This window comes from Amphibalanus amphitrite, unplaced genomic scaffold (genome assembly GCF_019059575.1).
Source record: "Amphibalanus amphitrite isolate SeventyFive unplaced genomic scaffold, NRLGWU_Aamphi_draft 001134F_arrow, whole genome shotgun sequence".
Lineage (NCBI taxonomy): Eukaryota > Metazoa > Arthropoda > Thecostraca > Balanomorpha > Balanidae > Amphibalanus > Amphibalanus amphitrite.
Window position 1 is genome coordinate 183626 of NW_024882628.1, and position 16120 is coordinate 199745.

The window sequence follows — 16120 nt, forward strand, 5'->3', positions numbered from 1 at the left end:
GACGAGAGGAACACGATGCCGGTGAAGGTAAGCTCGTACAAGGCTTGGGTCAAAAGTTATTGCAGAAAAACTGTTTCCGAAAAAATCGGCTTTTTTGCAGTTTTTGCCCCCTGCAGGCAAGGTCAAATATAAGAGAATTACTCAGAAAGGGCGTTAACCCTCGCCCATGTAGGGGGGGGGGGTTGGTGCAACCCCCCCCTGAGGTTTTTCGGAAATAGTGCAAAAACGGCGGCGCGCAGCGCCGCCAAATTTTGGGTACCTTATGGGGCAAACCTTGCGCATCTTTTGATAAAAAAAATTTGACCGGGTCATGTCAGGTCACGGAGTTATGACGTCACAAAGGGAACAGCCTCCGGCCGGATTTTCACAAACTGAGTGCCAACGCCCGAGGTTTCCTGCCGGTGGTACGGTCATCGAATGATGGATCGTGATGAAACTTCCCATGCATGTTGGGGCAAGTATTGGCTATCATATGGTATAAGAAACTTGACCGGGTCAGGTCAGGTCACGGAGCTATGACGTCACAAGAGGAACAGCGTCCGGTACTATTTTTGAAAAGCGCCCGAACCACTATTTTGCTAATTCTTGTCACCTCAATGGGAATATGCAGCAATATTAGCTTCTATAGGGAGCAAATGGACCTCCCAAATCCAAAAATACAATCAGATTTCAAAAATTTAAATTTTGATTTTTCGAATTTTTGCTGCCGACTGTGACCTTGCCGACTTCCGGCGCTCCCAACGCGCCATTTTTAGAGCTAGGGAAACGAAATACATACCAAACGATAGAGAATTGATCAAGGAACACGATAGTGAAGGTTTCAAGTCGATATCTCCCACCGTTTTGCCGCAATCGCCGCGGAAAGTTGAAAAAAGTCTATTTTTCCGAAAATTTGACCTTTGACCGGTCAAAAGTAGGTCAAATGTTGACCTAGGACCAAAAAATATACCACCAATCGCGAGATCTCGGCGAGAGCAATCCGTTGGTCTTTTCCGCTAAGCTCTACGACGCTCCGTTTTCAAACGCCAAGGGGGGGGTCGCACCAACCCCCCCCCCTGCATGGGCGAAGGTGGCAGATCGCCGTTTACGGGCGAGGGTTAATAGGGCTATCGAATGCACTTTTCCGCGGCGCTGTAGCTCTATTGGTTCCCGAGTTATGCGTTGGCTTCTTGGAAATTTTCGACATTCGACCTGGAAATCGGCGAAATTTTGCCTTCAATGACCTCTGGTGACCTCACCTTTGACCTGTCCAAAAAATTGACCGAATTGATTTCGTCATTATTTTTACGCTCTTTCGAACGCCGCCTTCCGCGTATCGCTACGTGGCCCAGGAGCCGAGTTACAAGGGGAGGGGGGGGGTGTTCAAACACCCCCCCCCCCAGCAGGGCGTGGAAATCCAGGACCCCCAGCCGGGCGCGGGTTATGGCAGTCTTACCAACTTCTGCGACATTGCGCCAACATGCATAGGTGTTATAATTTCTATTTCCTAGGTGCATTATCTTTAGGAGCCCTTCCCTCAATCACTTCCTCGTTAGCACCATCCACGAGCCTTATGAGGTTTCCCTACAGAATCAACAGGTTAAAATGAATTTCACTTCCGTCTAATTGTCTTCAATACTACCAGCATAAAAAGTCTTAGAACGATGACGGGAACCCTGGCGCCGGGCCAGGGTTCTTTGACGAGAGCCTCCTATCCCTTGAGACTTAATCCCTCATTCATTGGACTGTCATTCCTAGGATGAGACTGACAGCTGATTGTGTTCTTCCATTTATTATAATTTTGCAGCACAACATGTATGGATTGGCCGTGAATCGGCCGTCTGCCGAGGGTGTTAGTATGTTGCACCATCAGCAGTTCAGCTTCAAAGGCGTTCACAATCGGTAATGCCACGACGGTGGTTGATGAATGTCAGCTGAAAACCCGGGGGATGATGTTCTAACGAACCGTGATTGTTAAGTCTGCAGCACCACCGCAGCAGAAGGGGTGTCGGCAGCGCTCCCACGACCTGAGAATGCCGGACGAATGGTGTGGGTCAATGACGCTGCCGTATCAAATGATACTTTACTGAGTGCTGCCGTATCCCGTATAATGCTTTTGAAGACTACTTTATGGATGGCTGGACACTGACAGGGAATCCATATATGTTTGCATTTGGATATTACATTATACACCAGTAGGTATTGATAACATGAGATCTATTCATTTACTATGTGTTCCGACGTTCATGGAATCAGCAGTGGTAGAGCATGTTGCACGCATATAATTCATACCGCTAATTGCATAGACATGAGACCCGAATCGCCCTCTCTTGCGCACGCTATGCTGCAGAAATAAGACACAAACATTTATCGTACACCTTTACGCTACCGTACCTTCACTAAATACGAGTGCACACTAATATTCAATGTGTTGTTATTTATCCTCGTATTCGGACACACTGTGTTTTACGCTACAACTCCGTAATGCGAGTAACGAGAATGCTTCCGACGCCATAGACCATTGTCTTCAGAATCGAATGCCAATCTCGAAACGGTTCGAACCGACCTCTCACCCACTCAGTGCTCGAATCCATGGAAATAAAACAGATCCCGATTACGAGCGTGTAACTATCACCTCACTCATCACTGACACCCTGTCGATGATCTAATCTTCACGGAAGCACATCGTGCTAAACCGCTGAGCACGCAGAACTCATTCAGCGCGTGCTCGTCGCCTCAGCTCGCTAAATCGTTCCGCTCCTGACTCATTGCTCGCGCGAGATCCATCCATGAGCCACCGCATCATAATTGGATACGCCAGCCATACGATGCTGTATTGTTGTAATATAAAATATAAATAGAATATAAAAGACGGTTAACTTTCTCCAAAAACCGACTGTCTTTATTCTCCCCAAATCTGCACATCAAATTTTCCATCAGCGTGTTTTTGCGCGAGATAAAATTACTATGCGTTCCGTCAATTACATAAAATACAAATAGAGTGAGGCACCATCAAACACCACCCCCTGACCTTCAAGGGTCACTCTCACTGCGGTGCCGAACATCACCAACGTGCCATGGGGTCCCGTCCACTTCCACAATATGAAGTGACGGCACCCTGGTAACAACACCCGGCTGCGACCTATCACCACAGCGTGATCCAGGCTGTCGGACCCACACGGCGTCCCCGACAGTGTAGGCGCTGTCCGTGCCCTCCGGACCGCTGCCGTCCGATGGATCACCACCAGTGCCAGTGACTGTCCTCACGCTGTCCCTGACCGAGTACCGGTAGATCTGTCCGGCTGGTGTCGTAGCCGAGCTCTGTCCGTCCTGAGGTGTTACGTTGTAAAGATGCACGGCATCGCCAACGGTGCACCCTGTTCTTGCGGCTATGACCTTCACGGTCCGATGATTCCTCTCTACCACACCATTTCCACTTGGGCGGTAGACGGCGCGGAACCTCAGCCGAATTTTCCACTTTGCCGCGAACACTGCAAACGCCCGACTGCGAAAGGCGGTATCATTATCCGCCAGGATCTCTTCTGGAGCTCCACGTTCATTGAAAATTCGATGCAGCTCTTCAATGACGTGCGCTGAATCTGCCCTTCGAAGCAATCTCCACAAACTGAACCTCGAAGGACCGCAGTCGACCACCGACAGGTACAGACTGCGCTGGTGGTGCGTAACGTCAATCGCCAGCCTAGTCCAGGACTCGTTCACCTCCAGCTTCCCAGGCTTCCACTTAACTGGTGCTGGGTCGATAGACCTACATGCGTCACAGTGGGACACGACAGCACGCGCCTCTCTCCTCGTAATGTTCGGAGAAATCTCGCGCCGAGCGAAGAACAGCGTTCTCCGTACTCCAGGATGGCCTGCGCGGGTGTGCACCTCGCGAACCGCTGCTCGCCGTCCTCTTTCTTCGTCCTCGGTCCCATCTGCCCCGACGCCATCGCCGCCATCACCACTCGTGCTGGAGCTATCTTCATCACCGCTGGTGCACTCAGCATTCACCGCAGCACCACACGTCCCAGCGGACTCTCCGTTCAGTGGACCGCGCAGCCACTGAGCGGGAACCCGGCTGAGGCAGTCCGCTTTGTTGTCCGCCGACTTCACCAGAGTCACTGTCAGATGCAGGCTGAATTCGGCCACCAACTGCTTGACTATGTCGACTCGGCGCCGTATCAGCATTTCCCCGTGGGCCTTAGTGCGGAGACGTGCTCGGCTACTTAATGCATCGTCGAGCCAGCGATGAACAGTGGCCGAGTCCGTTTTCAGCTCGATGACTCGCATGCCCCAGGCGATAGCTAGATTGATGCCTCGCAGGGCGGCATCGAGCTCTGCCATATTTATGTGAGTCGTCTCATCCTTTCGAAGCCAGCATCCGTCTTCGATGATGTTTCCATCTTGCGTCTCCAGAGCGATTCCCGCCGCCACAGAGGAGGCGTCCGTCCACACGACAGCACTGTCTCCACTGACGTGCCAGTGACCTCGCGCTGGATCATCATTCACCATCCGCTCAGCCACGTACATCATCTGCTCGCGCAGCTCTGGATCGTCGGTAACATCGTCCCAGTGGTGAGTCACAGCATTGACTCGACGTTTCAGCCAGGCCGCTGCCGGCCTCAGCCAGCCGCACACTGGCATGTGCGCCACCAGACGTCCGCACCAGGAGAACACAGCGCGGCGTGTCATGACGTCAGGAGGGGCACCGACTGCGTTATCCCGAGTCCAGTGGAGATCACCGTCTCCTGCGACACCAACCCGCAGGCCCAGCAGCCGTGCTCCGTCCTGGACTCTCTCTGGAGGCTTGCACTCCAGGCCGTACTTAGAGAAGTGCTCCACTACACGATCGGCCGTAACAATGTCCTCATCGACACACAGGTCGTCCACATACGGTATTGTGGCGCGCTCCGCATCGGCGTCTTGGCTGAGAACCGCTTGCACCACCTTCTTCATCATCAGCGGGGCCACGTTCAATCCGAACCCGACCCTCGTCAACGCATAACGCCGTCCGCCGACAATCACGGTCTGAAATGGCCAAAGGCGCTGGTCTGTGCGAATCTGCAGGTAAGCTCGCTTCAAATCCACCACGGCGAGATTCTTACCGTGGCGGCGCCACCTCCGCAGCGTGTCTGTGCAGACGTCGGCCTCTGCTGTGTGCGCAGGTACGTGGCTGTTCAACTGACGGTAGTCCAGACAGGGTCGCACCTTGCACTTACTGCCCTGCTCCACAGCCATCAGCGGCAACAGTCCACGGGGAGGGCCATAGACGGACTGATCGTATGGAATTAGCCATCCATTGTCTATCCAAGTCTGAAGTTCGGCTTCAAATTCCTGCCTGGCTTCTGCTGACATGGCATACTCAGGCACACTGCTGGATAGACTGGCTGGCTCAGCTCCATCTTCCCACTTCCACGACATCGTCCACGCTCGTTGGTCGGCATCAAACCGTACTGAGAAATCGGGCGTGTCCACCACCAATTCATCTTCAAGGCCTGGTGGAGTGGGCGGCGTAGTCGGCTTCCCACAGAACTTGACATCAGAGGGGGATGCAATCATCACGCCACCCAGAGCCGAGATGGCGGGCACTCCGAGTACCATCTCGACACCCATCGGTTTGTCATCAAGAACCAGCACAGAAACATTCGCCGACTGCCCGGAACACGTTCTCAGCTGCACAGTTCCAACCCCACTGGAGAAAAACGGGTCTCCACTCATCGACGTTACCGCTGTTCTCTGAGGCCGCCACGCCTCACACACAGACTTGTAAACCAGGTTCTCTGTGCAGCCAGAATCCACCAGAGCTCGGCACCTGTGCCCGTCAACAGTCAGGTCTACGACCGGCAGAGCGCCACCCGTCACTGCGCGGGAGATGACGCCGGCGCTGACACACCATCTCCCACGCCGTTTCCCGAACGGACGGGGCACCGAGACGCCAAATGGTTGGGTTCGCCGCACACCCAGCACCGTCTTGTCACACGTCTCGCAGCTCTAGATGGCTCAGCCGTCGTTTCGTGATTGTTTCTCTGTGCCCGCGTGAGGCGCTCTCCTGCCGCCGCGGCTGCCATCGCCGGGTCATTCTTCACGGCCCGTCGGGCACTGCTCAAGGCGCTCTCGATGCTCAGGTCCTGCACTCGATAGCTGGCGCCGATTGCTTCACGCACGTATAGTGGAAGACCAGAGATAAAAGAGCACAGAAGGGTCCGATCTGAAACACCTCCAAAAAGTGTGGACAGTCGCCGGAGGTCTGCCAGGAAAACATCCACTGCTTCACCTGGTCTGAGCTTCCTAGCCACAAACTCTTCATACGCCCCAAGGGGATCTGGCGCAAACGCAGACTGCAGTGCGTCCTTCACCGACTCGTACGACGTTCGATCTCTCGCTGGCAACTGTGCATAAACAGTGAATGCATCACCTTTCAACTTCAGAGGCAGGATCCTCATAATATCACTGCCCTGCAGCTCGCACAGTATTTCAGTTCGGTTCAGCCACCGTACGACGTCTTCCTTGCCGGAATAATCATCGATCGCATCGATATACTCGTCATCGTTAGCTTTACGTTTCTTTGGAGCCATTTTACCACCCGTATATACAAGGAAAAAATGCCGAAATAGCTTGTAATATAAAATATAAATAGAATATAAAAGACGGTTAACTTTCTCCAAAAACCGACTGTCTTTATTCTCCCCAAATCTGCACATCAAATTTTCCATCAGCGTGTTTTTGCGCGAGATAAAATTACTATGCGTTCCGTCAATTACATAAAATACAAATAGAGTGAGGCACCATCAAACAATTGTTGTTGTCGAGCTGTGTGATACGGGTTCACAGACGTGTATGTTATTGCACGGAGCAGAACGTGTCCGGTGGCTGCCAGGTGTAGGAGGTGTGAATGGGAGCTGAAGACGGTTCTGAGCCCACAAAGTGGCCGGTTGGCTGATGTTTCGAAGTAAAATAGGCGCAAAGGTAGCTGTAGCCTGTAACGTCAAGTGATCAGGTTTTGCTGGTAGATGTGTCGGTCACTCAGCTTTGTAGTGGATTAGAAAACTTGCTCTTTTAACCAGACAGACGAATAGGTGGTCAGCTGACAACATTGCTTATGGCCGATGGGTGCTGACTGCTGCGACTGTCATTGCCGACCTCGCGACCTATGGTGACTAATGGTGACAATAATGCTCCCCTCCTCCAGGTCTGACGGCGCTGCACCAGGCGGCGCTGGACGGCAACCTGCCCGTGGTCAGGATCCTCACCCGGTTCGGAGCAGACCTCAACTGTCGAGACACCGACTCTTGGACGCCTCTGCACGCCGCCTGCTCCATGGGGCACCACCACGTGGCCAGGTACGTGACTAGAGCTTTACTCAGCCGCCGCCAGGGTGATAGTCGGCGCTGTCGGCGCACCTTGGACCAGGGGGCGCTGTCGGTGCACAAGGGACAAGGGGTGCCGGCTGGCCTTGTATCGAACTTGTGAGCTCTCCCCAATTCCCTACTCATGAATCATATTCTTCAAATGTCGATGTGGATTTTTATATCGCTAGTTTCTGTGTTACACCATAGAAATGTTAATAAACCGGCTATAAATGAACATAAATAAACCGGCTATAAACCGGCTATAAAAGTCATTGCCTGTTCGTAGTTCGCTGAGCTTCAGCAACTGATGCTAAATGACAATCACGTCCAGCCCACTTCACCGTGACCTGTACCTGGTGTCTCCTCTCACATGTGCTACCCACAAACCCCGCACCCCCGCCGCCAGGTACCTGCTGGAGAGCGGCGCCGACCCGACTTTGCTGACCGAGGACGGTGAGCGGCCGCTGGACCTGGTGGACCCCTCCGACCTGGCCACCGTGGCCGTTATGCTGCAGCCTCCCCTCGTCGGACACAGTGCAGAGGAAGAGGAGGAGGAGGAAGAAGACGATGAAGATGATAACAGTGATCACTCAGACGACCATGTGGATAACGGCTGATGTGTGCGGTGGAGGTGGGATGGACCGGGTGTGAAGTCACAGTAGCTTGTTACCGATTTGTGTTGTCCGCAGCACCACACCGAGTCAGTGAGGGTTTAGTGATGCTGCGCGCTTGGCCGGGAGTTATGGACCTTGCTGGGTGTGAGCAGCCGTGTACGGTGGTGACCGTGATCTGAAGAGCAGTCCTGGTCTGGCAGCCGTGTTTGTGTTTGAATAGTCAGTGCTAATCGGTGTAGCATTCTCGCGAGCTTGGTTAGACGAGTGCTGGCCCACTGCAGAAGCCGGCAGGGTCAGTCAGGGGGAGGGATCGTCTTTTGGCCGGTGAAGCCCGCAGTGCAAGGCTGTCAAATCGAGGTCAACTAAAGCTGGCAGTGGATCAGGGCCTCGTAACGCCCTTGTCTTGGTTCGGAATTGACGATGTTTGCAAAATTAGGGTCATTTTCGACGTGCGCTCAGTGAAGACTGTGGGCAACCGAAGGCACTGCGTGTGAGCATTATTGTGAACTGAAATGTCGCGACGTCATTGTGCTTGTGCTTTCGAAGGCACCATGGATGACCGGCGGGCCCGAGTCATGAGTAGATAGACGTGCTGTGTTATGTCGTACGTGGCAACTTCTCAGTTCCCAGCAACAAGTCATGCCTCTAATTTGGGTGTTCGCGCAAGTCGCAGTTTTTGTTCCCTTCCTCAAAAGCAGACATTATTTTTGCTGTCTAACTTCAGCATGCCTGCCTTGAATTGAGACTCAAAAGTTAGAAGAATGGTTTATTTGTCGTGTTTGCATCCTCTGCACAATATATGTCATTTCACAAGTGACGAACGAATCTTTATCGACGAATATTGCCGATGAATATCCGAAGATCGTATTGCAAGTATTGATGTACCCAAGGCCGTATATAGGGATGTACCTATCGATTTTGTTGAAATTAACACTTGACAGTTTTTCGACGTGAACCCTTGATAGCAATTTGGCAATTTTTATCACAACAGTTTTAGAGACATTTTTTGTTTCTGTAGTAAAAAACAGTATTTGGAAAAATCAATAATTGATTAAAACTATTTACTATTGCGAATCATATGCAGTTGGCGTAGGTAAGGTCAACTATGTCGACACAGTAACCGAACTCGAAAGTCTGCTCAATGAGCCATCGAATGCTCGAATCGAGAAATTGCAAGACATGACTTCGATAACCTTCAGTGACATGAGTATTTACCGGAGCAAACAATGGATCCAAACGGCAAGTCTTGGAATTTCTCGACTAATGCAATATCTGACTACGTAGCTCATGAACAAAAATAGCGCATTGGGCGCTAAGAAGCATTCGATGGCTCATTGAACAGCCTTTCGGTTGCGCGTCGACGTATCTGACATTTTGTCAACCATTCGACTTGCTATAGTAAATAGGTGTGATAAATAATCGGACCTCTGAAAAAAAACAATAAAATCATCACTTTTAAGAAGTTCCAGCATGCCTTTTTCCCTTTCCCGACATTTGAGTCACTGGCCTGACCAGAAGGTCAACCAATGACTCTAGACCTTAAAATTGGGTATCATGGGTCTCCTCTTCTCGCGGGAAACACGTTCATTTTTCGCGAAGCTCTGGCTAGATCAAGGGACAAGGGCCAAACAGTTATAAGGGTCCGATCAAATCTCCGAGGGTTGAATCGCCGAGGGTTGAAATCTCCCTTGGGAAATCACAGGTGCAGGATTTGTGATATTTTTTGGCGCTGTAACTGTGTTATATGACGACATGTGCGTAGTTTGCCATGTAAGTGGATCCCTCTGACACGGGCACTTGGCGGTTTCTCTTCAATTATTTTCGTCGTCGCACACGCACAAGTGGCCGCGCACTCAGCCGTGACGAGATGAAAACAGCGATGACGAGCACAAGACACTCTCAGCGGGCCCGCTCACCTGACCAGTGACGATAAAAGGCGTCCCACATCTGCTGTTTGTAAATTGTTTGTCATTTAATCTCATGCTGGCTGTGATCTCTCTCTCTCTCTCTCTCTCTCTCTCTCTCTCTCTCTCTCTCTCTCTCTCTCTCTCTCTCTCCCTCTCTCCTCTATGCATTTGCCTTTCTTCACTTTCTTTCACACTCACCGGGCTAGTACCCCTCCACCAATGTTTCATTGTTTATCGGTGTAATCTATCATCTGTGTCAACGAACAGTGGGCTTATTTCCTTCGCCACCTGCGCAAACAATCTCAGAGCTCATGGGGCACCTCGATTAATATCCGGCTCCTGTTCCGTAACAACACAGAAGATGACTTTTGAATGACAAACGATCGACACTTTTTTATTTGGTTCTTCTACTCGTGATATTACTACCGGTTTTAGCGGTTGCCGTCTCATCAGGCGCGTCTATATGTCATGATGATGTATTTTGCTATGAGGTATGTTGGCTTCTATGAAGCAAATGTATTCAACATAGGTATGCTATTTGTACTAATTGGTTGTTTTTTATATCATTGTCCAACCTGTCATGGATATTCAACAGCGGCCTTTATATGCATGATATTTAGGGATGAAATTTTAAAAAATATGCTTTCTGATCCACCTTTCTGATGGGGTCTGCCGAGCAACGCGGTCTGATGGGGGGCATTTTGACCCTCCCCCAAGATCTCGAGAACCACGCAACATAGCGACAAGCGGCAAACGGCATTGGATAGCCCCAACAGGTAACTACGTTGTGACCCAATTTCATCGGCCTCGGTCGAACCGATAACGTCACAGCCCACAGGTCAGGTCAAATGTCGAATTTTCACCGTTTACAGGCATTTCAAGAAATCCGTTGCAAAATCGAGTAAAATGCATGTCATTGAAAAGCATCGATGGGGCATTGTCCATAAAACACATATTTTGCTATTTGAGGCCACTGATTGATACCAGGTCAGGTCACAGAATGTCAGGTCACTGAGGGTCAAAATATGAAAATACCATGTGATGCATGTTTTATGGTCCATTTTACATCACAAATGCAATTATGTGGGTCAGGCAGGCAGCCTTTGGGACGGGTTCAGTTGAGGTTATGTTCTGGTCAAGGTCAGGTTTAAGGTCAGGTCAAATTATGTCAAATTTTAAACTTGATATTTTTGCATAAAATGGGTATCAGTTCGATGCAGCTCGTCACGGGGAATCCAATGGTGATCTTCGTTTTAATCTGCGTGGTCTATAACGGCTAAATACTGAATTTAAAAATTCAAATTATAAATTTGGAGTACCTAGTTTGTCGCCATAAGTCTGCAAAAAATGGAGCGTCGAGCTCAAATTTTGAATGTTAATAGCAAAATATTTTTGGTATTTCAGGGGTATTATATAAAAAATCACTTTTTTAGTTTTGGGAGTCAACCACTGAAAATTATAAACATCCGAGACATTTTTGTAACTAGCCAACAATTTTACACCTCTTCATTTCAAAGTTTTTTTTTCTTTCTCCAAAACTGTAGGCGAGATACTTCTTAGCACCAAATATTTTTTGGGTCAAAAATGGCAGAATATGACGTCTTTCTGACGTCATTTGCGGTCAACCTATCATGGGCTCTGGAATTTGTTTTTGGTCACAAGGTGTAAAAATGATGCTCAGTGGGCTCCTGAAAGTTCTGTGACGATATCTGCTATACTTTGGAACATATCGACTGAAAAGGAGAAGAGGGCCGTTTCGGCCCTCCCCAAACGGGGCGCGGGTTAATAAATATTTTTTATGACTTAGGTTTTGAGTCATTGATGAAAAACCGGTACCTATTCTCTGTCTTCTACTTATAAGTTATACGTCCGGTTCTCTCGACATGCGTTTCTACTACTCTCCGTTCATAAGTCATGTCTTGCATGGCATGGCGTGACAGCTCACGCTGTGCGTGTTGATTCTCCATCGAGAGAAACTAGCAAATTTGTTCAGCCAGCATTGCTACAGGGGCGCGAATGCCGGAAAAGCCTCCAGTTTTCACTGAATTTCACACGGCTACACTGCTGTCAGTCTCGAATGTCACGCCATGTCACACCAAGGAGAACAAGTCAGCATCTGCAGAGGTGCCGCATTTAGGCAGAGATCAAGCGGGAGTAAATTGGGAATGGAGAAGGCATAAAGTGGTGATGAAGTGGCGATGGAGTGGGGATAGAATGCGAATGGAGTAGGGTGGAAATGAAGGCGATTTTAGTATTGTTATGATGTGAGGTTATATGACCTCCGCCCGACTGTTTCGCTCCCGGATATCGATTTTCCTCCGACTATTAGAGATCAGCAATGAAACCCGAAAAGTTCTAATTCGAGAAGTATCCAGAGATAATCATTCCTTTCAAGAAAAGGCATGCACATTGAACATTCTTGACAGGAATTCCAAGGTTTTGTTTAGTTAGACTTTGATCGTGCCCGAGAATCATGTTTTATATACTAAATCTGAACAAATTGAAATTTGAATAAATATTTCCCCATTAAATTTTCTATTAAAATTTCTGATGGATGTAACAATTTCCTGTCGCAACTACCCAGCAAAAGAGGTTGGTCAGTTTCACATCACTGTTATAATGTGTATTGAAGTTCTGGCCTGCTGGAGGAAAGCAGACCGTCATATATCCAACAACAGGTTACAGATTGAAGCACAATGCATGAGAACAAGAAGCATACGAAAAGGTAAATAACACATGCTTAACAACAGTGCGAAGGCAGTAAAGCTGCAAAGCAAATCGACAGCGGAAAAAGGGCATCACGAATTGCACAATTGGTTCATAGTTAATAACACATCTGATCAGTGATAGCCACCTCCATAGCCCCCATGACCCCCACCATACCCTCCATTTCCCCCACCATACCCGCCGTGTCCCCCACCATACCCGCCGTGTCCCCCACCATACCCGCCGTGTCCCCCACCATACCCGCCGTGTCCCCCACCATACCCGCCCCCGTGTCCCCCACCATACCCGCCTCCATACCCACCGCCGTATTTACTGCCGTGATGGTCGCCCTTCTCGTACTTGTCGCTGTGGTACTTGCCGTGGTTGCCCTTGTACCCATCATGACTATCATGACCGTACTTGCCCTTGCTGCCGCCATACTTGTCATAGTCGTGGCCCTTCTTGTAGTAGCCGTCATGGCCCTTCTTATCGTCGTAGTGACCCTTTTTGTAGTGTCCGCCGTGGTACTTTTTGCCGTCACTACCACCGTAGTATCCGTGATGGTCGCTGTACTTGTTGTGGTAGCCGTCGTCGTGATAGTTATCGTAGAACTTTTTGTTGGCATTATAATCCTCCTTGTGGTGAATGTTCTTGTAGCCGTTGTTCTTGTGTCCCTTGTCGTAGTAGCCCTTGTTGCCGTACTTGTGGCCCTTGTTGCCGTGGTACTTGTCGTGGTTGTCTCCGTAGTACTTCTGACCGCCCTTGTAGCCGTTATGGCTGTTGCCGTGGTCGCCGTAGTACCCCTTCTTGTTGCCGCTGCCGTGGGCGCCGTACTTGTTGCCGTGGTGGCCGTGGCCGGAGTCGTAGTACTTGCCGCCCTTGTAGCCCTTTTTGCCGTAGTGGCCGGCCCCGTGGCCGTGGTCGCTGTGGTACTTGCTGCCGTACTTGTCGTTGTACTTGTCGTTGTAGCCGGTGGCCGCCGGGGTCAGGTCAAAGGTCACGCCCTGTCCGTGGTCGTCCGGTGACCTCCGGGTCCGAGCCGGTGCCAGCGGGTGGCCGGGACTCTGGTGACTGTCCCCTCGTGGCCTATCCTCTAATAGTGAGCCCTGGACGGTGCCCTGACCGGGGCTGGCTGCTCCGTACAGCTGTGAGGAGCCGGCCCCGCAGACGGCCAGCAGGGTGGCCGCGGCGGCGGTCAGCAGGGCGATCCGTGTCAGCGCCATGGGGCCGAGGGCACCGCTGTGAGGATATCACAGTCTAACACTGCTCTCCTGGCCGGACACTGCAGCCACTATCCAGTTGACACGAATGGTGCTTGCTGTCAGTCACGGCCACCTTTTGTACCGGCCACTCGACTCTGGGTAACCCGGCTGCACGATAGAGCCGTCGACTGCCGGTCAAACTGCCAGGTCAGTGGCGTTGCGCTGAAACCCGCCGCCTGAAATCCATGGGCCATGGCGAAAGACGTGCACGAGGAGCGATCGTGAATCGAAATTTACACGCGTGGGATTATTCACAAATTCGTTAGAACGACCAGAATTTTTTTTATTAGGGATTGAACCCCACTCACACCTTTTGCTTAAAGGATAGGGAGAACACATGTGCAGAAACATGTGTGTGCGCAAAATATCGTCTATAAACTCAAATAAAAAGGTTTTCTTACAACACACACTACACTTGAATGTAATATAACTATTCTATTTTACAATCCAATTGCACTGCATTTTCGCAACGTATCATGAACAACATTGGAAGCGTGCGCCTTGCCAAACCGACAGGACCACGTTTTTCATTCCTATGTATTTCCTTTAGCCCATTTCCATAGGCATACCTACCTATATTTTCAACGATGCTCAAACGGAGTAGGGGAGAGTGGGGTAATTTGGCCGGTGGTGTAAATTGGCCGTCCCCACCTGAACGATGTCTTATAAAAGTGAGTGAAATAACTCTAGTCTCTATTCATTTGTCATGGGTAGAAATAACTGGAGGACAAATGTCAAAACTTTGCCCCTCGTAGTTTTATTCAAAATTAATAAAACGTTAATTTCATTAGAAAATGGTAACTTTTACTTCTGTTTACAAAGTTGTATAACATGTAGTATTTGGGCTAAAAACGAATTCAGACATTATAGCGCCATTCTTGGGGGTGTTCAGCGGTTCCAAGTTTTATCTAATTCCGTAAAGCCGTGATGACTTTATAGACATAAATTTTCAGAATGGCAATATGGGGTAATTTGGCCGGGACTAGCGGGGCAACTTGGCCGGTGCGCTCATGGTCACTATGCTGGGACGGCCGAGTTTTCATGGTCAATTGTACCATAAATGACATGATTCATGACCAACTTTGTCTACTTTGATGCCTTACTTCCGATTGGTCAACTGTAAGAGCATGTGACGTCATCAAAGGTTACCAAACGTTTTTTTGCTAATAAATCCTTACATAAAAATGGTACAGCCGCACAAATGGTCTCATTCTGTTCAGCTCGCCCAGGCGCATCGAATGATATGCATGATGACCTTGAAATCACGTGACCTTGAGGCTAAGCGACCTGATGCAACGTGACCTGAGGACAACCTTTGACCTTGACTTCTCAAGGTCAACACATATATCTTTCGATGCGGACTGACGAGAGAATTACGATGGTACTCAAAGTTTTGGCCCAGCTTGATTACTTCAAAAGTTATTGGTAAAAAACTGTGATCGCATCTAGAGCCGCTAATTTGGCTATTTTGACCCCTGTGACCCCTGAGCCAACCTCCAAAATGCGGCAAATGCGTCATAGGACACACGTCATTGCTGAATCTGAAGCTGACTCGCAATATAACAGAAAATTCCGACCGCAAACTAACACCGGCCAAATTGCCCCACACCCCGGCCAAATAACCCTGCTAGTGGGGCAATTTGGCCGCCTTGCAGACCTTTGTAATACGCACAATTTCAATATAAGTAATTACTCTATCATTTCAAGTTCACTGTCCAGTAAAGTAAAATGAATGCGACACCTGCCAGCGTTGAGAAAATGCAGAAATGTGTCGTCAATTTTAAGTTATATCGTTTTCTAAAAAAAGCGGCCAAATTACCCCACTCTCCCCTAGCTTATATCGTTTGAGCAATATCATAGGAAATAATTTACAGGAAGTCATCAGCTCAGCTCACAGATACGTTGATCCATCTACGAGTATGCGCTGCAAAACACTATGTGGTACTAACACTATGTGGTATGTGGTTATATAGCTTACTTACTATTTACTGATAAAAGCTTCGTTACCGGATGTCCATACTCGCGCACTCAAGAGGTCGCTCGCCAAGTAAAGAAGAAGTAAACTTTATAACATAAGGGTTCGCTATTGATAAAATCACCGGAAAGAAGTATTCAACTGTGAACAATGTTCATTGGTTGACTTTATACTACTGATGTTCATTGGGTTAGTAGGTATCAGAGACTGAGTAGCATTGGCCAACGATGCTGAGGCCCGCTGCCTTTCACAATATACACTGACCCAGCAAACTCGATAACACGAGCAGGATAAGACGAAAGACACCGAGACCGTGAGTCGACCCCAG

General features: G+C 49.4%; 2 protein-coding genes across 3 annotated transcripts in view; one reads left to right on the forward strand and one right to left on the reverse strand.

Moving 5' to 3' along the window:
- LOC122370472 (protein phosphatase 1 regulatory subunit 27-like) overlaps positions 1–8759 on the forward strand; it is a 41844-nt gene extending 33085 nt beyond the window's left edge. For both annotated transcript variants that reach the window (XM_043346131.1, XM_043346132.1), the window contains exons 3-4: positions 7169–7319; positions 7735–8759. In XM_043346131.1, the coding sequence (XP_043202066.1) occupies positions 7169–7319; positions 7735–7945 (362 nt within the window). In that variant the 3' untranslated portion in view covers positions 7946–8759. The remainder of the gene's footprint in view (positions 1–7168; positions 7320–7734) is intronic.
- A 3180-nt stretch (positions 8760–11939) lies between these two features.
- On the reverse strand, positions 11940–13778 carry LOC122370470 (glycine-rich cell wall structural protein-like). Its single transcript, XM_043346129.1, has 2 exons — positions 12878–13778; positions 11940–11965 (listed from the first exon to the last, which is right to left on the reverse strand). The coding sequence occupies exons 1-2, from the start codon at positions 13776–13778 to the stop codon at positions 11940–11942; spliced, it is 927 nt and encodes a 308-aa protein (XP_043202064.1).
- Between the last annotated feature and the right edge of the window lie 2342 nt (positions 13779–16120).